Genomic DNA, 27,798 nt, shown 5'->3' on the forward strand with positions numbered 1-27,798 from the left:
CATTGAAACAATACCCATGCCCCCAAAGTACATACAAAGAAACAACAAGCACAGATAGTTTTCCATCAAATTATGGACATGTATTATTAAAAAGGTAGAAACCTCCCAAATAAAATGGATGATTGTTCTGTACTTCCTATTCCATTCAAATCATCTTCACCAAGATTGAGTAGTCATATCCTACAATTTATGACGTTGTTCTACTGCCACATTCAATTCTTTGACAGGCATTTGAACACCAGAGCAATAACGTACTTGAGCTTCCAAGTCAAATTGTCTGTATCATGAATTAGACCAATAATCAGCATGAAGCCTTGAACCATGCCTTTTATAGTTTGTACCTTGTGGGCAATGGATATGGAGCACCAAAAAGTCCTTTTACAGTAATGATGAGCTGGCAAGCAGTATAAACAGGAAAAGGAACTACTATAACTAGATACAGTACATTTTTAATACCCAAATTACATGCCTACAATATATATATATATATAAGCTAAAGAAAAATATGAAAGGGAAATCTTTTACTTGATTTCTGTCTAACCATCACCAGTGCACATAAACCCATCAAAATAGCTTGGAAATGCCAAAGAAGGGCGAAAACTAACAAAAATCTACTAGTCACTTCAGGTAAGGAAATGGTGGCCCCTCATTTACTTGATTCAGTTTTGATGCAAATGAGGGAAAATCTCTATTTCTTTTGTGTTTACTGTTTTGAGTAGTTTCCAAAATAAATTCAAACCTTATTTTACCATTTTTTGAGGTTTATTTTGAGGAAAATGACCAGAGGCAAAAATCTTACGGTTAACATAATATACCAGTAAACGTAGGGTCAACTAGGCAACCACTTGGTAATGTAATCCTCTATTAGGCAACACATGCTTAGCAGTATTAGGTTGACTGACTCACCTATGTGATCCCTAGGCTGTTGGGGTTTTGGCTCAAAGCTGTCACATAGGTGCGGGTGTGGTGATGCGGCACTTTAAAAAAACTTGGGTGCAGGAGGGGGTATATATATATATAATTTTTAACAATTAACAGTAACACTAATAAAATAAAAAATAATTAGCATAATATCATCAATTCATCATGCATGCAATAAATCAAATTCATAATCTACGATTCTATTCTTCATCATAAAAACTAATACCACAATTAAATCAACATAAATATATTATGGAAACAATCAAACAAGTAAAGTTGAAAAGAAGTAAATTATACAATATACTTATAAAAGAAGCAAACAATACATAATTACATACCAAAAGTATATCCTACACAATGTATATGATGACGAGGTAATGATCCTGATAATTTTCTATTTCATCATCAAATACATCTTAAAAAGAAAGAGTAGGTTCAGATAAATCCATGTTTGTAAGGTTGAAATCATGCTCTTTCTTTAAGTCACACTCTTCTGGGTTTACATCTCAAAATTTGGATGATTCTTGTCTACGTTAGAAACTCAATTTGAAAATGTTAAATACTTGCATATTTAAATGAATAAACTAAGAAATAGTCAAATAACTAAGAAAACAATTAGTACTTGTATTCCTCGTTGGTTTGCGAAAGTAATCGAAGATTAGAATGAACATAGACTAAATCTTATACATGTTTGCTGGTGAGTTTGTTTCTCTTCATGTTGTGAATTTGAGAATATATGCTCCAATTTCTTTCACAACAAGAAGAACTAGAAGGCTGGGATAGCAATCTCAATGCAAGACATTGGAGAAGAGGTGTTTCTGATCCATATGTTTATTACCATGTGATAGGATCTATATTCTCTTCATCTCTCGCTATTAATGCCTATCCATATAATCTTGAAGATGAAAATTAGAATATGTGATTCTCAATAAAGTCTTGTCATACACATATTTTTATACCTTAATAGCTCTGGGTCTAAATTTGGAGGAACACGACCAACACCACCTTCCTGCCACTTCTTTGCATAATATTTAAGATTGAGAGAATGTGTCATGCAATGCAAATGAGTATTGCTCTTATCCCGTCTTCTAACTAAAATTGAATAAATATGATTAAAAAATTATGAAACATTCAATGCAGGATTTTTTCTCTCATGCTTGAAAAGTATAACTTTATTTTTTTCAATCATATTATCCTACATTTCATAAACTTGTGAAGCATGGGCTCATCCTTATCAACTTCTCTTAGCATTTCTCAAATAGGTTGTGTAAACTCAAGGAAATATACGACTATCCCAAAACTCATCATCAATAATGAATTTCTTAATTTATTAAGCCTTGACAACATCATCAGCACGATAGAATATCTAATTCTCATCAGTCACCATGTTAACCAAAGCATTCTTGACTTCCTTAATCTTTTTCACCATCACAATGATAGACGCAAAACGTGTTTCAACAACCTTCAACAATTTCATATCAGAATGCCTATTAAATATGACATTAGCATATGCTAGTGAACATATGATGGTAGTTGACAACAAAATTCTTAATGCTTTTGACATTTTTTTCTAATTCCTTAATCCATGAACATAGAGCATATGCTAGCGATTTTTTTTTTTTGCAGATGTTCTTGAGGGCCAACTTCAAATTGTGTGCTACACAGGGAGTCCAAAAAATATGAGGATACTCACTCTCCAAACTCAATATTGTACTTTTATAAACTGAATCGTTATCTGTGATGATTTGCACTACTTTTTTATCACCCACTTCTTTTATTACTTCTATAAAAAACTTGTTCAAATACTCAATATTTTTATATTGCCCAGATGCATCAACTGCTTTCAAGAATACTTGGCCACTAAGCGAAGAAACAATAAATTAATCAGTGAACGCCTTTGAATATCTATCCATCCATCAGAAACAATGGAAACTCTATTTTATTCTCATAAAAATTTATCTCTAGCAATCTCTTAACATCTGCCCTCTCTTCTGTAAGAATTGTTGTTCGTAGTTTTTCTGAGCTTGGAGGTACATAGTCACTCAAGTTACAATTTGCCAGTGAAGTAACTAAATCATTCCAATAAGAATTTCTAACTGCATTAAATGGAAGTGAACTAGAATAAAAATACCTCTCTACTTTTTTATCTATCCCCTCCCTTCCATATGTATTGAATGATGCTTGTATCATTCCTCTTCCTCTACCTCCTACATCCACTTTTCTTTTCCTTTTTTAGCATCTTTTTTGTGGCTTAAAAAGGATACACTAATTGCACAAGAATCACTCATTGTCTTCCTCTTCTTATATTCATCTTGCATTGCCTCGTCAACTCTTTTGTATCCTGAAATGTCATGTCTTGATATCTTAAATAAATGAGCCTTAACTCTTGTGTAAGACCCAACATAATCTCTCTCACAAAGCTTGCATTGAAATCTCTTATTTTCACCACTTCCTTTAGCTTTTTCAAGCTTATCTACATGTGCTCATAGTGGCCCCCCATCGTCACATGATGGGGCTAACAAACTTGAATCAACACTCCCACTACCACTACCACTACCAGCAATACTAGCAACAAAACTTATATGTAGGGATGAGGATGACGCAAGTCTTTTTCCTTTATCTGTCATTTTCGTCCTTAAAACAAAAAAAATTATATTAAAATAAAATTCATATCAGAAGAGCTGGGTTCGACAGCCCAGGGTGCTGAAAGCCGAACCCAGCCTAACAGGGCTAGGTTCAACAAAGCCGATCTCGACGGCTAGCCGAGCAAGGACAAGGAGAACTGAGCTGGGCTCGGTGCTAGCCGATCTCAGCTCGGTTGTGCCTAGCAGAGCAGGCAGAGGGAGGGTTGGCAAGGTCCGACGGAGTTGTCTCCACCCCAAGTCAGACTCGGTGCACCAGAGCCGACCCAGTGTGTTGGACCGAATCAAGTTGAGCTCGACCTTAGCTGGGCCCAGCTCGATTCATCCCGACTCAAGAAAGCAGCAGCAGAAGTTGTTGCTGCTCGAGCACAACAAGGGGAGATAGCTCAACAGTCAGGCCGAGCCGACCCGAGGTGCTGGACCGAATCGCGCTGAGCTCGACCTTAGCTGGGCACAACTCGAGATAGCAGCAACAAAAGTTGTTGTTGCTCGAGCACAAGGGGACGAAGTGATGGCTCGGTAGTCAGGCCAAGTCGTGCCTAGTCCCAAACTAGGACATGACCGAGCTGACTCGGTCCACCAACAAGGGGAAGGGGAGAGGGCCAGAGGAGAAGGGGAGGCGTCGAGGTTGGGGAACGGCGGGGGGTAAATTTTTTTGCCCTAATTCCCCACCCAACCCCCATTTTATCATGATTTTTTTTAAGAGTCCAGATTTGGACTGTTATGACCTGGGTGCGTTGACTGCACCCAATGTCTTTTGACCACACTGGGTGTCGTACCCGAGTCGCATCGCGTCGATGCGGGTGGGACACCCTGCTGGCCGAATCCCTGTGACATAGGCTCAAAACTATCTAGGTTTCTTACACATTATCCTACATTTACCTAAGTTAGTGGGTGTTCATTTATTCCTACATGTTTAGTCCCATATTGAAAAATGTTAGAACCTCACTTGACTTTATATAGTGGGATGTTGCCTTAGTGGGCAAGGCCCGGCATAACAATTTGAACCTTGGACTTTGGATCTTGAATATTGAACTTTGGATTTGAATTTAGACTTGGATTTGGATTTGAATTTGGGGATTTTAATCCTCAAGTCTGACTGTTGACTAACCCACTTATGAATATTGACCCAATCTTAATTATTGCAGGAACCATTTTGGACCTTGACCAAACCTGCCCAACGTTTTTTGCTTGGGACATTTAAGGTCAAACGGTCCATAAGTCGCTCCTGCCGTTTAACCGTTGACCACTATAATGAAATAAAGCATAAAACAAACCATAATGTGCACAAGTACAAGTCCTACAAGGGACAATATAAATGCCAAAGGCAATACACAAGCGTACAACTACATACAATGGCTACAAAGAACCTAAATATGCACAAGCACAAATCCATAAAGGGACAAAACACAAGTCAATCAATGGCAAATACGTAAGATCACAAGAGGCACTAATGGACATACACAAAAGAACATAAAAACATAAAAATAATAATCCTTTATTGAGATAGAATGCTTAGAAAAAAAATTAAAGAAAATAGAGACAAGCGGTCTCTTTTTATATATATTTTAAAAGGGGCCAAAGGAGCCCCGTATAGTTGTTGGAAGCTCCCAACGGCTATAAATATAGTTGTTGGGATGCTCCCAACAACTATAAGGGATTCGACTAAAAAGCCCTCAATCATATTTTAAATAAAAAAAATAAGAATAAATAAAAAAGGAAAATCTGCCCTTAATGGGTAGTACCTATTACATATTTACATAATTACAAAAATACCCCTAGAGGGTATTACCATTATAAAGGAGAGAAAAACAAACATATATATATATATGTGTGTTGAACATATGTAGCTATATATATATATATATATATATTCCAACACTACCCCTCAATCTTACGGTGAGTAACCAAAAGTTTGTAAATAAAAGAAAAACAACGAAGAGGTTTCAAGACTTCAAATATCTTCATTGGTAATCTCCATTTTTATGATGCATCAAAAAATTTCTTTCTCAATCTTTATCGTCTTTAAGAACTTGCGGAGAGAACAAAACAAAGGTTCCAACTACATAAAGGAAAATATCATATCTAAATAGTTTTAAGATAAAAACGTTTTAACACAACAAAAGTTAAAAAACAGTTATATAGTCTCAAAACAAATATATTTTGAACAAGATCAACCAAAATTAAAGTAGATAGATAAAATATATATATATATGTATATATAGCCATTAAGATAAAAAATAAACTAAACAATTTTAAAAGTGAGTATCAAGAAAACTAACTTTAAAATTGTTTTAGAAAAATTAGCAACAATTCAAGCAAGGTACAATAGCCATTAAGATATAAACAATTAATATATTTCATTTTTTTAAGAAATCTAGTTTAGACAATCATAATCATAAAATCGGCATATTTTTCATAAATATCGAAAATAGTAGAATTTTGATCACTAAAGCCCAAAAGACAAACACATATAAAATATCAAGAAGATAAAACAATTATGCATAACTAAAGCCCCAAAGCCCTAGGTAAACATTTCAAATAAAGATACAAATCATTAATTATACTAAGCAAAACATGACAACATGTATATTAAATGTAAGAGCTCAAAGGAGCTCACAACAAAAGAAGAATTAATTAAATTCATACAAAAATGCAAGATAACCAACATGAAATAAATCTAAATATCTTTAACATATATATATATATACATATATATATACATATATATATATATCCAACATGCAATTAAAGCATATTTAATGCACATAATAATGCAAGATAACCCAATAGGGTTCATGCACGAGGCAAAAGAGTCACTCACACAACCCAAATATGGGTTCAAGCACAAAAGTTACTAAGGACTAAGAGGACACACATAAAAATATTAATTTTATTAGGGAGAGAATGCACACAAAATGCATGATAATTTTTCAATGGAAAGCCTTTTTCCATACAAGGGCAAACGAGCAGTGAAAAAGATTACAAAAAACATGGAGAGATTTTAAAAATCTCACATACAATAAATCATAACAAAAGAAATGGTATTTGCAAATATCAATACTAGTTTTCTCACCACAAGCAATCACTTCTTTGACCTTCAACTCAACATCCTCAAAATTCAAGTATATCAATGCATAAGACGAGATCAAACACAAAAGCTCATGTTTTTACTGCCAATGGGTCTTCCCTTGATATAAAGAGTATTGAGAATTTTTAAAATGTTTCAAATTTTTTCATTCCCAAAATTATAATTGTTCCTAAATTGAATTTAAACCTTATTTCTATTTCCCAAATTATCGATCATGGGTGTAGTGTCTCCTTCTCATCAAACCAATGTTGGGTGCAACATCCTTGGTCAGGGAAGCGGATTGGGGAAGAACATAGAGAAGGAGATCTCTACTATATGGATCAACTTGTTCTTTCAAAAAAATACTTTGTTACAATGTACAAAATGTGGACATTTTTTTGTGGCATCAAAGGCTAGGTCATCTTAGCATATTCAAATTGTCTTATGTACCACATTTGAAAAAATTTTGTAATGAAGAATTTCATTGTACTGATTGCATTCTTGGCAAAATGAAAGTGCTTCCTTTTCCCAATAGAACTTATTTCCCATCAAAACCATTTGAATCAGTGTATTCTGATGTATGGAATACTGCTCCTATCTCTTCTAAAGGTGGTTATACTTACTATGTGATATTTGTTGATGATTACTCTAGATTTACTTGGATTTATTTTCTTAGTCATAAATATGAAAATTTAAAATTATTCAAAAAAATTTATAACTTTGTCAAAAATCAATTTAAAACTGATATTTGTGTATTCCTCTCCGATTCAGGGGGAGAATTTACGTTAAATGATTTCAAAAAATACCTTGAATCAAATGAGATTTTATATCAAATATCTTATTCTTATACACCTCAACAAAATGGCTTAGCCGAAAGGAAACATAGGCATATAGTTGAGACTACTAGAACCCTCCTAATTTCAAAACATGTTTCAAAAGAGCTTTGGGCCGAACCTTCATTAACTGTTGTATATCTTATTAATAGACTTCCTTCCAACAAACTCTAAAAAATTTCTCCCTATGAAAAGCTTTTTAAAATCTCTCTCGATTATTTTATATTAAGACCTTTGAGATGCAAATTTTTTGTTCTTACCAACAAAAATGACAAGCTTTCTCCAAAAGTCATATCTTGTGTATTTTTTGGGTACGGAGAAAACCAAAAGGGTTTTAGGCAAGGTTGTAAGCAGCGTATTGTAACCTCTAACGGTCGGCCCAGAGTAAAATATGTATCATATCATATCGTAAAAATCTTAAATTTTATTAATTTTTTTAAATCTAAAATAAAAACAAAAAATCATAGAATACAAGGAAACAATATATTTATGTAATAAGATTAACTAAACATAGATATGTCATTAAACATTTAACAACCACATATTTGTTGTGAAATCAGTCATCTAATCACCATAAATACAATCGGTTAAGACAAAATAATGATACATTCAAAATCCAAAAGGTTTTCATAACTCATTACAAAAGTTAAAGTTATATTCATGCTAAGGGGAAAGGCATACAAGTTAAAGTTTAAAAACATATGTCTATATCTAAAAGTTATCTATAGTATCAAACTTCATCTCAATGATTTTGTTTGTTTATTACATCGTTCAATGGCTTAAGATAATGACGAGTTATCTTCATCTTCTGAATCAAGGACTACCTTTAGCAATTTCTCTTAAATAAATATTGCACGTACCCGTGCCTTTTTTTTATCATCTTCTACAAGACTAGTAAGAAGTTCAACACGAATATCAGTAGAAATGTGATGTGTATATAATTTCACGATAGAGTTTTTATTCCCCACAACATGACAATTAAATCTATACAATCCTCCATGAATTACGAAACCATAAAAGCTACACTTAACTATTCATTTAAAACACATCTCCAAGTCAACTGGTGTATAATATTTTAATGTAGGATCCTTTAAGAAGCATCCTCCAAGACCGTCAACCTCCTAGAGCATGAATTACTAAATCTAATCACTACAAAGATTTAAAATAATGTTCAATAACACACTTAGAGACAAATTTTGAATTCTAAGGGCAAAAAAAATGGGATTAAGGGTAAAAAACTAAAGGTAAACTAATATCTTCTAAAAGCATAAAAAAAGAAAGGAGCTTACCCTCTAACTTCAATCATATACAAATGAAGCAAAGAGCAAGGATGTTTTTACCTTATCTCAGTTTTTGAGTGAAAATTAGGTGAAAATGTACTCTCACACGAGAAAACTACAAAGGCCTTTTTGTTGGGCAAGAATCGAATCCCAAAACACTCAAGTCTCCTATGGGTGTGAGGGTTTTCCTCTAATGGCCTCTACACAAATGGAGAATTCGACCGTAGGAAGGTCTTTAAAACCTAAGGTAAAAAAAAAAGGTTTCAGCCCTTTTAAAGTGTGTATGAAGTGTATCGTATGATACACATTGTATCGTACGACACAGTACGATACAAGGGTATATCGTACGATACACAGTCGTATCGCGATATGAGTGTGCATCTTATCGTTAGAATATATAGTAACGATATGTATCGTACGATATAATACGATACTTACAACATTGGTTTTAGGTGTTATGATTTGGAAAAAGACAATCTCTATGTTCCTAGAAATGTTTATTTCATAGAAAAAGATTTTTTTTTAATTAAAATATGCCTAAGAAAAGTGTTGAATATTCATTTTTGCTTGAGTTATTGCCTAGGAGAAATAATGATTGTTTGATTGATAACGGTAGCAATGAAGAATCTCAACCCAATATCCAGGATGGTAAAATTTTTTATCAAACTAAACCTATAGTAATTCAATATAGTAGACGTGAAAATGATATACAACCTAGTGTCTTAGAAAACTACTCCAACTTAGAAAGACAACATTTAGGGGAAGTTAGAAGATTTGATAGGGTCTCCAGACTTCTTAACAAATTGTCTCATATGAATTATTTTCTCCTCGATATAGGGCCTGCCTAGCTAAAATCATGTTCTACTTTGAACCAACCACCTATAACCAAACTAAAAATTAACTAGAATGGATAGGAGCCATGCATGACAAATTAGAGTTTCTTGAAAAATCCAAGACTTGAAAAATAATTGATTTGCCTAAAAAAAATAAAACTATATTTTATAGGTGGGTTTATAAAGTTAAAATTAAAAGTGATGGGACCTTAGAGAGGTATAAGGTTAGATTAGTTGCAAAAGGTTATTCTAAAAAATATGGTATAAACTATGATGATACTTTTGCACCTGTAGTTAGGATGACTTCTGTTAGGACTCTTATAATTGTAGTTGATATCAAGGGTTTGACTATTTACCAAATTGATGTAAAAAATATCTTCTTGAATGAGGATTTAAAAAGAAAAGTTTATATAGATTCACTTTCTGGATATGATATTCCTCCGGGAAAGGTGCTTCATTTAAGAAAAGCCTTATATAGTTTGAAACAGGCACCTAAAGTCTGGTATGATAGATTTAGTTTTGTCATGCTCACTCTTGGATTTAAATCTTGCTACACTGACACCATTATGTTTGTTAAGAAATCTGATGCAGGAATACTCATCATTCTTCTTTATGTTGATTATATAATCATCACAAGTGAACACAAACAGAGAGTTAATCATATTAACATTATTCTTAAAAAATATTTTGAAATAACTAATTTTGGATTTCTTAGATTTTAATTAGGTATTAAGGTTGCATATTCTCCTCGAGAGTATTTACTTACTCAAACCAAGTTTGCTAATGATATTATTGACATGTTTGGGATTACTAATGAGAAAAGGGTGAATACTCAAGAGGTTATCAATGTTAAAATGAAGAAAGATGATGAGTCACTTATGGAATATTCAACTTTGCATCATCAGATGGTTAGCACTCTGACCTACTTAACTATTACCTGACCTGATATTGTGTATGTAATCCATACTGCAAGTCAGTTTCAACACTCTCCCACCATAATTCACATGAGTATTGTGATGCAAATTATTAAATATTTACAAAATTAGGGGTCTTTTATGTTAAATTATGTAATCAAATCTTGTAATCTAATATATATTTTATATATAAGGTAATACATACACATATATATAATATATGTATATGTATCTACCTATTATATATATATATATATATAATATATTTATTTCATTTAAGCCATAAGGGTATATTCATCTTTTTACACATTCTTTTTTGAGAATATGTATGTAATTTTTGCTTTTTGTTTTGTTTTGTTTTTATTTTTTCTTATTCTTTTTGGTTTTAGCACTTGGAGGGGCCCACTCAATGTGATCATTGGGCCCTCCAACGGTTATAATTATAACCGTTGGAGGGGTCCCAATGATCACATTGGGAGCCCCTCCAAGGCCTCTCATTATGTATAAATAGGGGAGTTCCCCCTTGTGTTTTGGCATGGCTTTGGGTCAAAGCCCAAGTATTCAATAAAGCTTTTATTCTTTTTTAGTGCATTTGTGAGATTGATTGATTAGTGCTTTTGTGCACAAGTGTTCTTTGTGTTCTTATTGTGCATATGTGCACCTGTCTTTCACCAAGAACATTGGGTCTTGATTATAGTATCTTGTTGAAGATACTTACATTTTATTGTCTTCCTCTTTCTTTCTTTAGTTAAATAACTTATTCTGACTTAGATTGAGGAAGAGATCCAAATGATAAATGCTCAACTACACCTTTTTGTGTGTTTTTAGATGATTCTTTAGTTTATTGGAAGTGCAAAATGTAACCGAAAGTACTAATGAAGTTAAGTACCATGTGATGGTTACCACGACATCAAAGATTATTTGGCTAGAAAGATTACTTGAAGATATGAGGGTTCATTTGCAAACACCCTCCAAATTATGATGTGACAATAAGAGTGACATATACATAGCCGACAACCATATATTTCATGAAAAGACTAAATATACCGAAATGGACTGCCACTATGTATGTGAAGAATTTTTAAAGAAGACTATCATAATGCCCTACGTCACCTCTGAATATCAGCTACCTGATTTCTTCACCAAGGCGCTTTCGACACCTAGATTTCATTTTTTCCTTGACAAACTTTCGGTGTTTATACCATCAATTTGAGGGGGAGTGTTAACGTATTTTGTTGTTATATATATATATTTTATATAATATAAAATAACCATTAGGGGTATTTTGATTATTTCTCCTTTTGTAATAGGAACTACCTAGTAGTGGTAGACTTGTAATTATATTTTTTATTTTTTATATTATATAGTTGTTGGGACAACCCAACTAACCATTCGCCTAGTCCCAAGACTCCCAACAGCTATATTTCTAGCCGTTAGGGCTAGTCCAATGGCTAGTTGGACTAGCCCCTTTTTCTTCGTTTATCTTCTCTTTTTGCTTATATAAGGGGATCTTCCTGATGTAGTAGTTATGTTTCTCTAAGCATATTTATGTGAAATACAAAAATATATTTTTTATATTGTTGCTCTCTTGAGTTCTTGTTTATACTGTCAATTTGAGGGGGAGTGTTAACGTATTTTGTTGTTATATATATCTCTCTCTATATATATTATAATATAAAATAACCATTAGGGGTATTTTGATTATTTCTTCTTTTGTAATAGGGACTACCTAGTAGTGGTAGACTTGTAATTCTATTTTTTATTTTTTATATTATATAGTTGTTGGGACAACCCAACTAACCATTCGCTTAGTCCCAACAGCTAGATTTCTAGTTGTTGGGGCTAGTCCAATGGCTAGTTGGACTAGCCCCTTTTTCTTCATTTATCTTCTTTTTTTGCTTATATAAGGGGATCTTCCTATTGTAATAGTTATGTTTCTCTAAGCATATTTGTGTGAAATACAAAAATATATTTTTTATATTGTTGCTCTCTTGAGTTCTTGGTGTTGTGTATCTCATTTGTGAAATTGTATTTAGCCCATAAGTGGTCCTTTTGTATTTGTGCGCTCTTATAGCCTTTAGTGGCAGGCTCTCATATTATTTTTTTGTTTCATTACACAGGGTGTGGTCTAATCTTCACAAGAAGGCGAAAGCTCGGTTGTATCTATAATGAAATGCAAAAAGAATAATAGAATGCTTCTTGTGGGCCTTAAAAACACACAAAAAGTGTGAATAAGCAAGGACCACTTATGGGCTATGTCACATAGGTACGGCCGTACGGGTGCGGATGCGTCACTTTAAAAAAGATTGGGTGTGGGGAGGGTATATATATATATATATATATATATATATATATATATATATATATATATATATATATATTAGATAAAACTGGACTTGGTTAGAGTTAACCAAATCTACTTTTGGGACAAAAATGGACCTCGGTGTGGTTGACTTCACCTGACACAAAGGAAGTCGTGTCCAAGTGTCGCACCCGCATGGGTGCGGGTGCAACGTGGGTGTGTTGCCCTGTTAGAAGAGTCCGTGTTACATAGCTTATGGGTCAAATACAAGCATATGAGCACAAAGCCACAAATGGGCAAGACAAAGAGCATAAAAAAATATAGGATTGTGCTTGAAACATGCATAAAAATGCAAGGGAATTCATCCTCTATTTATATAAAAGGAAGACCCAAAAGGGTCATTGTGAGTGCTTCCAGCAACTACAAATATAGTCGTTGGAGACACTCCCAATGACTCTTTGGATAAGAGCATTACAAAGACTGTAATGCCCTTGACAAAAGGAAGAAAAAAAAAGGTAAAAAACCTAAAGTGTCCCTAGTGAACACAACTAATTATAAAATAAAAGGATCAAAATACCCCTAAAAGGTATTTACCTATTACATATATATATATATATATACATATTAGTATGCATATTATATATATATATATGTGTGTGTGTGTGTGTGTGTGTGTGTGTGAGTGTGTGAATATACAACAATATATACATACAACTTGACACTCTCCCTCAAACGTACGGTGTAATCACTGAAAGTTTGTCAAGCAAAAAATAAAATCGAAGAGAAGGAAGAGCTTTCGTAAAGAAGTCAGCCAACTGAAATTTCGATGCTACATATGGCAGGATGATGGAGTTATTCAGGTACTCTTCACAAACATAGTAACAATCCATCTCAATATGTTCGGTGAGGCCATGAAATGTGTGATTCTCAGCTATGTAGATGGAGCTTTTTTATCACCCCATAACCTTGGGGGCGATTGCATATGCACCCCCATGTCTTATAATAATCTTCTCAGCCACACAACTTTAGATGTTGTCGTGGCCATGGCTTGGTACTCAGCTTCGATTGATGATAATGACACCTTTTGTTGCTTCTTGCATTTTTAAGACACCAACGAGTTGTTAAATTATATGTCAATGTATATATATATATATATATATATATATATATATATATATATATTCCGTTCTATGTAAACTGAAATACCTTTCAGGGGTATTTCAATCATTTCGCCCATATATAGGTGTCAGCCTATTATTAGAGCCTTATGTTGGTATTTTATTTTTCTTTTCTTTCTTTTTGCTTTTGTACAACATGGCTGTTGGGCTGCCCACTTCCCTTTCTCTTGTATTATAAATAGGGGTTGAAACCCCTTGTATCTTCAATGCTTTTCTAAGCATTTTCATTAGTGAAATTATAGCTTTTACGTGTTGTGTTATATGCGCCCATAGTGGTTATTGTGTGCATGTGTTATACTCTTGAGATTGTTCTAACTTTGTATTATCTTTTGGTGAATTAGTGCTTGTGCACGCTTTTTGCATGTGTTTATCCTTATTGGGATCTCTTTTGTATTTCCACTTGTTTCATTACATGGTATCAGAGCTTAGGCTCTTGAGATTGTGTAAAGCTTCTCCAAAAGCTCGTGATTGTAAAGGAAGGATTCTCCAGAAGTATTGTCTCTCTCAATCCAAATGAGCGAAAAAGATTCAATGATGGTGATTACCTTCAAGTTAAACAACTTTAATTATTTGATGTGGGCCGCCGCTATGGAGCACTGCATTAAGGGAAAGAAATTATAGGGGTATATGAGTGGTACCACATGTGAACCACAACTCATACTCACCCAAAAGGATGGTGACCAAGTGAAGATTATCAATGATGAAGAAAGAGAAATTGCACTTAAAGAACATTACATCAAGGTGGAAGATTGGGAAGCCGAAAATGCCAAAATTCTTTCTTGGTTCCTTAATAGCATGGAACTCAAGATTGCGGCTAACATAGTCAAATTCAAAAAGGCAAGTGAGACTTGGATTTTTCTCAAGCATATGTACATGCAAAAATATTTGGCACAAAAAATTTTTTACAAGAAAAGATTTAAGGTATTAAACAAGGAGATAAGAGTGTGAGAGATTACTATAGTACTCTCTTACCTCTTTGGGGTGAATTAACATTGCTTGAGCCTAATTGGAAATGTTTCGCCATTGAAATGAGTCAAAAGCAACTTGCGGAGGAACATTGTTTTCCTTCCTATGCAGGTTAAGACCCGAGTTTGAGCAAGTTAAATTCAATATCTTGCATAGGACCGAAACTACGTCTCTTGATGATGCTCTTTGAGAGATATACCAAGCTGAGACCCAACTTGGAATGACTAAGGGAAGTGAGGAAGTTCTTTCCGTGTCAAGACCCGGTAACAATGTCAAAGTATATAAACCTCCTTAATTTTGGAAAAATAATAATGGAGGAACATATAACAGTTTTCTAGAATATAGACCAAAATCACTGTTGCATGCATGCAAAGTCATTTGCCATTTCATAAAAAACATATTGCTGCTAATGTTGAAAATATGCATTTTTGGGATACAATAATTATCAGCATGTGATATCAGCATTATCTTCCTCATTGCATCTTGTCATATAAGGCTACAAAAACACTCATTCACCATTGCAAGGATAAGTTTTGTGGAAAGACAGCAGGTTCCTCATGCCATGACTTGTCTTTTTTTTTCTTTTAAAGCGAATGTGAGGGACATATATTATATGGGAAACATTGATCAGGTTCCCCTTCAAAGCAAGATATATGCTAAAGTCCTTGTAATCTTTGAAATGTGTAAAAATTACATGAATGAGATTATTAAATTCCACCAAGTAACTGCAGTTATACAACATTAATTCAATGCATTTGCTTTCAAGGGGAATGAAAGAACTAGCACTTACACTTTCCTGAAAATAATATATATCATATGGAATAGCAGATACATATAAGCTCACCTCATTTTTGGCCGGGTATTAGGTTGGGGGTGCAGTAACCACAAACAAAATGAGGCTTCTTTGGGCCATCTCAGCAATAACTGTGGAGGCAAAACACGGTGGCGAAGGTTGGACATAGTTCTGAGTTTTTCCCCTTCTGTACTAAATGTGGAGAACAGCTGGTACACACATGAAACACATTTCACAAAACAATTCATAGGTTTATCTAATTAACTTTGTAAGGAAATATCCAACATATTCAAAGAGGTTGTGAACAGCTATATGGACCATCAACCAGGACATTGCACTTCAATTTAATACTCTGAAAAATAAAATGAAGAAAAGGAATCATACCTCAAATAAAAGAACGCCCAAGCGGTAAATATCTGAAGCAAAGGAACTTGGAGCACCAGAAGCCTCTTCTGGACTTGAGTACCAATTAATCTCCATAAGGAAGATCTGTCTCAATGGCATTGTCTTCCATCGTCCATGGCCAACACCCTTGCTGCTTCCAATGTCATGCATTTCCTTGGTCTCCTCCACAGAAGATAATATTGTGGCACATGCAGATGTTGACCTCAAGAAACTCACAGTTTCTGCATCAGACTGACAAACACCAGTGTGGTCATTCCCCTCTGAATCTCTAGGGGAGGGGACCGTCAGAGAGATTTCCAATTTTGAATCTTCATTGGCAGGCAGGCTTCTCTGCCGAGACAGTCCACAAGAAACAGGAGCTGAGGAGCTATGTTCACCAACCTTACACTGATCCACCAACTTCATTGCCTCATCGTTTGAATCAGAATCCGAACTCGAACAAGATGACGACTCAATGAAAGAAACAGAATTGAATGAAGACATAACAAAGCATGAAGGCCTAATGTTATGAACAAGAACTCCTTGCAAATGAGCAACATTTACAATCTCTACAACCTGCCTGAATATGTGCAGACACTCCAAACGGTCAACGGGTCTATTTGGGTTGTCTAACCATTGGCGCAAGCTGACATCATTGGGCTCCAAAGCACCCATGGCCTCATTTCCACAGGTAATTGGTGATCCAATCGGGTTATTTACATTGCGCGTCCAAGAAAATCCTAAATCTTTCCCCCTAGCCTGCATGTGCAGCTTCCTGTCCAATTCTGAAGCATCTCTTGGAATGCCATCACGACCACCACGGCGACTTCTTGAAACAACAGAAGCGTGCAATTCCAATTCCCTAGAGCTAGATTTTTCCCACAGTAATCCTTCAGAACCCTCCCTTCAGAGATCTATGCCAACATATTCTTCACCATAACACAACCATAAAAACCAGAAAAGACAAGGCCAGATTCTCCAATATCTATCAAAACCCATCTCCAGTGAAACTATACTGTCACCAATCCAACAATAACCTACTTCTCTATCATCTGTTATCCAACCGCTTGAAAAAGACCCCAACCTAGACATAGAAAACAACGTACTCACCATTACAACTAAAAAAGACAGATGCATATAGAAAGGCATTGAGCAGTTCATATGAAGAGCATTTATTCATGCAAATGAATGGGGAAAATCCCATTACCTTAAACCTCAAAGATGGCCGTCTTTCCAGATAAGCATTCCCCCCCACAGGCACCTCACTTGCAAAACACAACTCCAATTCCTGCCTCTACTATTAAGATGTGGACATAATCTGTAAAAGGAAACAACCAAAAATACTTAATATTGTTTGTATTAACACAAGGTTTAGCAATTAAAACTACAAGCCGAGTATCAAAGAAACAAACAAATGAAGGAAATCAGAACCATAAACATCACAGATATGCTTCTTGGCACTGAGACCGTGTTCAAACAGCAACAATGACTCATTATTATAAAAAATGCACTCCACTGCACCCCAATATCAAGACGCAAGCGATGTAAAGGACTGTGGAACTAACTAAAAAAATTGAATTCTGGCTCCAAAACGCAAAAGCAACCCATTGTGCTTTCCACCTAATTAAAAGATGGTATGTATAAAAAAAAACATGCAAAGAGGAAAAGCAACACAAAGCAACATGAGAAAGAGATACCAACATCACCTCAAACCGCAGAGAATGCTCCCCAATGCTCAAACCATACACTCAACGCCCCAAAGGGCCGTTATTTGCAAAACCCATCTCCATACGTCTCTCAAAAGACTAGTACAGTGAGATCACAGATGATCTGCAAAGCTGAGCTACGCATTTTACTCAAACTTCAAACTCTCGTTTCTTTTTATGGGTTTTTTCTTGCCTTTTAGTTTATCACAAATTTTCTCGTCCATGCAAAATACAATCATACGCTTTATTTATTTTTTTCAATAAAAGACCGACTTAGAAAGCAAACTCGTAAATCAAAAGAAATAACAATAAAAGAAGAAGAAAATACGTGCCATTGTAAAGGATGAAATGGATTATTTTCTTTTGCTTCCTCCCATCCCCCAACCCGGCCTGCCTGATTTATTTATCTTCACCTTCCTCCACTTATTTGTTCCTGTTTGGTTTCCATCTCTACGTGGCACCGAAATATCCACAAAAAATATCAAAGAGGCTGGGGCTGGAAAGAAACAAATGGTAAACAAGTGGACCAGGTTTTTTTTATCGAAAAGAAATAAATGCCCAGAGCAAGGAAACAATTTAGCAATTAAATGAACACAGAAAAGGAAATTCAGGGCCAATCCTTGGGACACCAATCCAGAAACACCATTATTTTATGGGGATGAGATGACAATATCTTTTTTGGTTTTTCCTTTACCAAGACCGGAATCGACTGCATTGAAAGAATCTCACTTATTAATGCCAACACCCTTCTACATGCATGTTCGTCTTTATTGCAACTTATGGAAAACTCCATTTCTACTGGACTATCACTAAATCAATGAGAGAGAGAGAGGGGTCATACTGTCCAAGGCTTTAAGCTTGTGAGAAAAATGAGAAAAATGTACATTATCATACGTGAAGTCAAAAAAGCCCAATCGCCAGCAGTTGATGAGAGAGACATTGTTTGGTACAATGTAAAATATTTGGTGAGAGAATTGCTCGTTATGATTCATCAAATCAAACCACCAACACCACCAGTTTGAGAGAGAGAGAGATTTTCATCATGGTTGAACGGTTGGCACAGCGTGAAAGACTACTTGAGAACGATATCACTTTTTATGTAGCGGTGCTGATGCAGCTATGCTACGGCTAACCATCCATCTCAACATTATTCTAGATGGAGACCGCACACGCATCTCGAGAAATACCAAGATGAATGGCAGATAAGCAAGTCGCAGCGACGCAGTCCACATTATCATAAGTGAAATCAAACCACCACCACCGATAAATTTTAAAGGCCAATTGCAATATGAACCGTTGGGTTTCCAAGAATCTAGAGAGATCAGATCACCGCTTCTTCTTTTTTTTAAGGCAAGCTGCGTTTAGGCAGACCCTTACCAGTTATACAACGATGCCATTGGGATTTGAACTTGCAACGTACCAACACAAGGTGACGCTGCTCCTACCAGACAAGCGGAGCCCTGTTGGTGCTGATTCGAAAAGAACAACACAACGCCCTTAATCTGAGATGAGATCGCAGTCATCGGATTTGCATCTTTGATTTTTTAAGAATCAAAGATTGATCTGGCACACTAATCAGAGTGCTCTCTCTCTATATAATTTATTCAAAGACAGTAATGAGATGCAAAGCAAAGCTTGCCGCATGAGTGAGCCAGGGAAGTCAGTCCACCCATCAGATTTGGAAAATGAACGGTCCAGATGCTAAGATGCCACATTGTGAAACAAGTCGAGCCACTCGTGACTCTACTCATGTTCTGCTCATAAGGAGCTTGTTTGAACTCTTAAAATAGGCTTGATAAGCTGAATATGAATAATAGGGCACATATAAACTAGTTAGATAGTAAGAAACATATTTTACATATATATTTTTGTAACACTATTTCTTTCTATTCTGCATTTTTTTATAAACAAGCCAACTCGAACTTGGTTCATTTAACTCAGGCTCAATATGAGCTGGAACTTGGCCTAGCTAGCCATAAAAATGAGCCAAGCTTCAACACTTCAATTTCAGCTTGTTTACTAGTCCTAATATTATATATATTGATATTTTATAATGCATTTGCTTTAATAAAGTTTTTTTTTTTTGGATAAAACCCTTGAGATTTTCCTTGCCCATCAAAGAGCACACCTAGCTTCAACCTTGAAGCAAGGGACGCTGTCATGGGTTTTGAATAATGGTCGTCCTATGGCAAGCTACTTACGGTCACCCCTAACTAAGGAGCAAGACCCTAGTGGAAAAGCATAGGTTATAAATGAATAAAAGGTCTAAAAACCGGAACTGCCCATATATGACTTGTTTTTTTAGCTAAGCCAATATATTCAGTTTACAATGCAAAGGTCTAAAAAACCCAAAAAGTAATCCCAAAGTTTCTTTGTTGAAAAAGTAATCTCAAAGTTTCTAACTCAGTTGGAACCTGTATACTTATTTAAATTATGATTCAACTATCATCTCAATATCTTAAAACTTACAACGTATATCATGTTAATCTCAAGTTAACATCTTACATATCTAATATAGGTATATTTTATGACTTAAAATATATAACTTCCATTAGGTCAAGAATGGGTCAGTTTGCAATCGAAGAGTCCTTGACTGGATTATGGATACCTAGATCTGACCCACAACTTTGATGGATATATATTTGGAGTTTGGCATGCCACCTTATCCTCTGCAAATGTTAAAATCTGCAAGCAAAAGTGCTATTGATTTTTAAAAGATTTTACAAGAAAAATTATTTTATAAAATTCCCCTGGGATTTCAGAAATTTATGGGAGCCCCGGTACGAGTTATGGCTGCTCCTCCCCAAATGGCAAGGGATGACCTGATCAAGATTGAGACTTTCCTCAAGAATTTCTTTTCTTGGCTTTCAAGAGAGCTTTGGTAGTGGGACTCACCCAGTGCTGAAGACATACAAGAAAAAAGGATTGGCATTAATTAATGCAAATAATGAAAACTTTACTAGAAATGGAAAAGAGAGAGAAGTCGAGAACCTAATCGAGCTTGTTGAAGGCCTAGCTTCACTTAGAATTTTAGCAGAGGCTTCAAACTCCAATCGAGAGCTTAGAATCTGTCAGAATATCTTTACTCGAACCAGAGTTTCTTACTGAGAAGGGGCACTCTCCATAAGAAAAAATATTCTATCAAGCTAGGAAAGCAAATTCCTAAGCTATGCTAGAGTAATTACTTACTATTTTCTTGCGAGAACTTGAGAAAATCTTGTAGGAAAAGTGACAAAAGAAAGTTATCCTAGGTAGAGGTAGGGATTAGCACTCTCTTATTTTCCAAAAAAGGTGGCCAACCAAGCAGGAAAGTTATCTATCCTAAAAAGAAGGATAGGAAACTTACCTTGAGGGTCTGCTTTCCAAAGTGAAGGAAGAGGAATATGCAGAAGGATGGAAATATTGATCTCCTTCAACATGAATACTTGTGTACAAGAGGATTTTAGAAGAAAAGAGCAAAAAAAGAGAGATCAAGAACTCTTATTCATGGCCCTTATGGAACTTAATGAGGATCCTTGAAACAACTCTGAAGATGATCACAAAACACCCCCAAGGAAAGGAGGGGTCTTTAAAGGCACGAGAACCCCACCCCTCCTCAAATCCCCAAACCGTTGATATGGCACTATTCACAAACCTGCCAAAGTCGGAAGCAGATCAGGTCATGCTGAACATGAGCGTTTTTGCTCATGCCGACATCGTGGCCGTCTGTTTGCATTTTGGATGAATGCCACGTGGTTTTGTTGACTTTTGAACTTTTTAAAATGCAAATCGGATGGCCACGATGTTGGCATGAGCAAAAACGTGCTTCCGCCAAAGTCTGCCATCAGCCCTGCCAAAACTGGGGGGTTAGTGGCAAACCCAAAGTTTGCCGCTAACCTTAGCTGGATATACGTCCCGTTTAGATCATATCCAAAATTGCTTTAGACCTGGGTTCGGACCTTAGCATCACACCAATTAATGCAGTTGTCGATCCAGAATCGGATCCAAGTCCAACAAAGAAGAAGAACAAGAAAAACAAGTGATGGGGTTGAGATCTAGGATCCAATTGGATTCGAAGTTAGTATTTGGATTTTTGTTTTGGGTTCAGATTGTATCCAAGATTCATCATCGGGTTAAGGTTTTATTTTTCTATAAATACTTGTCATGTGAGAGGGATTGGAGAGTTGAATAATTAAGAATTGTTATTTTCTTGAGTTTTACGTCATTTTTAGTTTTTTTTTGCTTTTTTTGAATTTCGTGCATAAAAATAGAATAATATAGTTTTCTCATAAATCGAGCCCTCTCAATTTATATCACCAATGACCTACCAATAAGTGATCCGGGTCTAGATCCAATGCAGATCTTAGTTGCTAAGCTCAAGGTTGCATATCAACATTTAAAAAAAAATAAAGGGATTGGATATTTTGGCCATTTTAAACATATAAAAAAAATGAAGATAACTCTCTATTTAGAAGTCCATTCAATGAGGGGTTTGGTGTTTTAAAAAGCTAATATCATCTTTCATATTTGGTTTTTTGTGTGCAAAACTAAATTTTGTTGTTTTGTTGGTTAGAAATGTACTCAAAGTAGGCTATACTTTTCAAATTTGTTTTTGTAAAACATGAAACTTGTTTTGGTTATAACTTCTAACTTAAACTCATGGTTGAAGTGATTTTTTGGTATCTTGGAAAGATAAAAGCCTTTAGCTTGGGTTGAAATGGAGTTAAAACTGAGTCTTATTTTTATTTTTGAAAGGCAAGCTGGGTTAGGCAGACCCCTACCATTTATACAACTATACCATTGGGTTTTGAACATGTAACGTCCCAACACAAGGTGACGTACACTAGTCGCTCTTATCAGACAAGTGCCCAAGTGCCCCCCCCCCCCTTGGTAAAAGCTAGGGATGGCAGTGGATCGGGGGACAACGGGGCCCCACCCTGCCTTGCCCCGTTTGGATCGGGGATGGAGGCGGGGATGAAGGTTAAAATTTATCCCCGTACGGGGATGAAGGTTAAAATCTATCCTCGTACGGGGATGGAAGCATGGATGGACTTACGCTTTCCCCTGCCAAGCCCCATCCCAATCCCCGCTTTGCCCCGTCCCCAATCCTTCAAAGAATGACTATAGACCGAGGAGAAACGGAGCCCCGCCCTGCCTCTCCCCTGTTTGGATCAGGGATGGAGGACTTGAAACGGGGGTGGAGGTTAAAATCCATCCCTATGTGGGGATGAAGGTTCAGATTTTGAGATAAGGCAAGGCTGGAGACCTTGTCCTTCACTACCATCCGTAGTAAAAGCTGAGTTTTATTGAAAAGACTTGAAACACCTAACCTTTTGAAAGGATTTTTTTGAAAAGTCATTTTTGACAAATGAGATCCCAGATATTCTCCTTTAATGTTATAAAACATTCTAAATGTTCTCAAATATGCTCAAGTGTGCTTGAACATGCTGGATACGCCCACTCTAAAGAATTTTCTTCCTTCTATCCGAAAAAAATCACACTCTAATCCTCGCGAGTGCCAATAAGCATCTCAATTTCGACAAGTCACGACATTGACTTTACATCAAGGCCAACACAAATGCTGGTTGAGAACCCAAAAAAACTTTTGGTGTCTACAAGGTTCAATGATAGATCATGGCTAGGGCCATTAGTTATACGAGTAAGAAATGCATAAAGCATGACTCAAGAAAAAAAGTGTTCTAATAAAAAAATGCCTTAACGAGTGAAGCAAGAAGCGCTTAGTGAAGCACAAGAGAGTTAGATAACTGAAGCATATACGAAGAAGTAACATAAAAAAAACAGAATAAAAAAATGTAAAACATGTATTTTTAATTAAATAAAAAATTAAGCCTTTTGCCTAAAAATACCCTTCACATGTAGGTTAAAAATAGTTTTTGAAAAGGAAACATAATCCTTCTAAACATGAAAGGCATATTTCTAGCATCAGCGAAAGTTTGATTTCATGACCCAGGTGGGTGTAACCTGAAAACCTTCACCTTAAGCTTGGAGTCGAACCTGGTACTGCAACACATGACCCAAGTGGGTGTAACCTTTCCAACTGGTGTTCCCGTTCCAATGTCCATCCTAGTTGTATATTATGGTTGTTTATTAAAGTTTGTCTCATACATGACATGTTGATGCAACCCTGACACACCGTTTTTTTCTTAATTTTAATACTATTTTAATAATTTCATTCAAAAAATAACATTTTAGTACAAATACATTTACTTCAAATCCTAATTCAAAACCTTAAATCTAAAAAATGTAATTAGAAAAACCTTAATTCAAACCCTAAATAAAAAAACTTAATTAGAAAAACCCTAATTCAAATCCTAAATAAAAAAAGCTTAATTAGAAAAACCTTAATTCAAACCCTAAATCAAAAAGCCCTAAATAAAAAATCCTTAATTCAAAACCCTAAATTGAAAAGTCCTAATTTAAAAAACCTTAATTTGATTATTTTTTATTGAAATATCACTAATTAAAAAATCGTTAATTCAAACACTAATTGCAAATTGTTAATTTGTGAGGAAGAAGAAGAAAGAAAAAAGAAAGAGAGGAACGAAAAAGATAAGAGAGAGAGAGGAGGAAGAAGAAGAGCATGCCCAAGAAGAGAGAGATCTTAGTCATCCTCGCCTTTGCCACAAGAGAGGGTCGCTAGAGCAGTGGGCAGGAGGAGAGGATAGGTGGCGATATATAAATGAGGGGCAACATTCTTGGACGTGGCAGATGTGTTTGTGTCACATCAAATGTTTGGCTGCAGTGTTTCACATGATGGGCTTGCAATCAAACACCCTTTTAAAAGCATATTTGAAAGCAAGAAAAAATTTCATAGGAAAAGAAAATTTTGCTAATGAGAAGTTTTGATATGATGATTTTTCTAAGGGCACGTTTGGAAGTGAGAAACATATTCATAAGAAGAGAAAATTTTGCTTAAGAAAAGTTTTGATATGATATTTGTTCTAAATTAAAAAAATTTGCTTGTTTGTGCCCATGAAGAGTTGGAGGAAGAGGAGGGGGGAGAGAGGGGTGTGGTTTATAAGAAGGGAGGAAGGAGAAGGGTCTTAATGCTTTGAAAGAGGGCGGTTTACTGCCTGACGATGTATCCACAGCGATGGGTGGCATGCATTTTTCAACGACTTCCAGGTGTATTCTCTTGGCTGAGTTTATAGTCTGGCCAAAAATTGGCTTCGAAGATAACCATTGTCAGGGTTAGAGAAGATGGATATCAAAGTGAGGGTGGTGATCAAACAGCGAAAAGCAAGTTTTTTTGACAAAATTTTGGTCGTACTTTCGAATGGGCAAAATTATGGAGGACAAGGATAAGGTTTTCGTGATCACCGATAGGCCGGGTTGGGGTTGTGGGCTGCAACGATAGTCGGTGAACTTGAGAATGTGGTGGTGGTGGTGGTGAGATGGACGATGGTGGTGGGGGAGTGAACCTCATCGTTTTCTTTTGACAGGAAACATTCCTCTACCTCCTTCCTCGAGAAATGTTTTTTATTAAAAAATATATATTTAAAAAAAAAACTCTCTCAAATAAAAGTCTCTCATCTGTAAGGGTCAAAATAACCATACCGATTTTTCGTCTTTATCACTTTCAAACGTGCTCTAAATGAAAAATGTTCATTTGTTTGTATAGCATGAGAAAAATAAAATGAAAAATGTTAGAACAATGAGAGAGAGAGAGGACACCATGGTTGGCGCTTCTTGCATCTCCACCACGCTAAAACCCAGTTCAAGAATCGATAAGAAAATCTCCATAGTTTTTACAAAAATCTCAAAGAAATTCATCAGTTGAACGTTCATGACCATCACCAGCTCAAAGAGAATAAAAATAAAAATGCATTTAACCTTGAAAAGTACTACAAGAGTGAACCAAGCAATGTCATTCTACTTGTAAAGAGCATCAAGGAGCTTCAAGTAATCACTCCGACCTGAACGAATACAATGAGCAACACGGTGGGGATCGTAATCATATATGCAATTCCACGATCATCGAAAATGAGAGAATCGAGAGTGCCCTCCAATTGGGTTGAACTTGATACTCTTGGACATTAATCCGACGAAACCTGACCTTTTGGAGAAGTAACCGCGCTCTGGATAGTATAATGCTGATTGAATGTAGTCCCAAACCTTCTCCAAAACGCAAAAGAACAACAAGATGATTAAAGAACCCACTTTGAAGAACCCAAATAAGAGAGAGAGACCTGAATAGGTGTGTCTCCAACAATGAGTGGAGAAGAGAGCAGTTCGATGGGGACCATCGGAAGCTTCAGAGTGGGCACTACAAAAGAACAAATTGAAGGCCAAAGCGATATGAGTGAAAGATTATTTGCTTTTCTTTTTTACAGAGAGAGAGAGGAGGAGGAGGAGTTGACTTCATATGTATCCCTCTGAAACAAACATCGGGAAGAAGAACATGGAGAAACTCTCTTCTGAGTGCGCCCATCTCTCCCTCCTTCCCTTGGGTTTTAGGTCCGAGAGCCTACACAATGTGGAGGGAGACCCTATTTCTTTGGAGAGAGAGCCGACTCATCATTGCTAGATATCACCGCCAGCTAGAGAAAGAGCCGCTCGCCGCCACCAGTGATGGTTGTTCTTGCCAGAGGTAGAGAGGCAGTCAGGCTACCTTCACTCGAGTAATGTGTCCTATCAAAAAATATACTTTTTTAGAAAAACTCTCCTAGAAAAAAATCTCAATTGTTTGAAACTGTACAAAAATCCGTGCATTTTCCTTTCAACCATCAGATTTCCTACATCTTTCTCACTTCCAAACTTGTAATAAAGTAACAAGTTAACAGTTTACACCCCCACCTAGGAAAATCAGTTTGGGAAAGTGTTTTATGATGGTATTGGGATCAGGTGCAATCACATTGCACAAATGCAATGTGCCGCTGCACTTAATCACAATCCATCTTATATTGGTCAATACCTTTGCTCAGGAATCACAAGAAAGGGAGTTTCATCTCATGCATACTGACATGATCGACTCTTATATTAAAAAATTCAAGTTCATTTGCGATGATCTTGTTGCTATTGGCAAACCCGTTTAAGACGATAAAAAGGTATTTTGGCTGTTACAAGGACTTGGTCCTAAATATGAGTTATTTATAATAATCATGTTGAAGCCACGCGTTCCTTCGTATAAGAAAATTATCACTCTCTTGCAAAGTCATGAAGAGAGAAATAAGATGCATGAGTCTAATCAGCCACAAATGGCCTTCTACGGGCAACATGCATTGAATAAGGGAAAAGAAGATGGAAATAACAATTACAAGTTTAACTCCAAGGGACATTTTTTTCTAAACAAAAATCCCAATGGCTCTAAGAAAAATGGCGAGTCTCAAATGAAAAATGACAAAAAGAAACGAAAGGAAGCATGTATTGTTTATCAAATTTGCGACAAGAAAAATCAATCAGCATTAAAGTGCTTCAATCATACTTTCCAACCTGAGGATGCGCCTCAAGCTCTGGCTATTATGACGATGACCAAAAGTCAAGATGTTGAATGATTTGCCGACACTGGAGCCATGGCACACATGTTTGGAAACTCAGGTAAATTTCATAACATGAAACCATACACTGACAATGATCTTGTGATGGTGTAGAATAGTGAAAAAATGGCCATTACTCACACTGGAAGTGCCAGTATTAAGGTAAATTTTGTTTTCATTCCTTTACAATATGTCTTATATATTTCTTTTCTCATGAAAGACCATGTGTCCGTTAGTCAGCTAACAAGGGACTTGCCATATATTTTTTAATTTTCTTTATTTGAATGTGTTATAAAGAATATGAAAACGGAGAAAATAGTGGCCAAGGGGACTAAAAAAGATGATCTCTATACTCTTGGTGAAAGTCCAAAGGCATTTTTCTCCATGCGATTCATAAAGGTTTCATAAGAAAAATGGCATGAGTGGCTTGGACATCCTTAAATGAGTGCTTTGAGATATTTGAATAAAAATAAGCTTATTGATATTATTTCTAGTAATAA

At 35.7% G+C, this 27,798-nt stretch overlaps 1 protein-coding gene across 7 annotated transcripts in view; it reads right to left on the reverse strand.

The window, feature by feature from the left end:
• Window positions 1-18,256, reverse strand: part of LOC149843480 (protein SPA1-RELATED 4-like) — a 53,408-nt gene extending 35,152 nt beyond the window's left edge. For 6 of the 7 annotated variants that reach the window (XR_016430877.1, XR_016430878.1, XM_089999840.1 and 3 more), the window contains exons 1-4: window positions 17,823-18,209; window positions 17,324-17,434; window positions 16,117-17,200; window positions 15,784-15,941 (exon numbers count right to left, since the gene is read on the reverse strand). Coding sequence is in view for 5 of the 7 variants with exons in the window: in XM_089999840.1 (XP_089855966.1) it covers window positions 15,784-15,941; window positions 16,117-16,881 (923 nt within the window). In the remaining 2 variants the exon portion in view is untranslated. Of the gene's footprint in view, window positions 1-15,783; window positions 15,942-16,116; window positions 17,201-17,323; window positions 17,435-17,822 lie in introns of all 7 variants that reach the window. The other variant, XM_089999839.1, reaches the window with a different exon arrangement.
• Window positions 18,257-27,798: the final 9,542 nt, after the last annotated feature.

Source organism: Nuphar pumila, chromosome 3, assembly GCF_984573655.1.
Source record: "Nuphar pumila chromosome 3, dmNupPumi1.hap1.1, whole genome shotgun sequence".
NCBI classification, from domain to species: domain Eukaryota; kingdom Viridiplantae; phylum Streptophyta; class Magnoliopsida; order Nymphaeales; family Nymphaeaceae; genus Nuphar; species Nuphar pumila.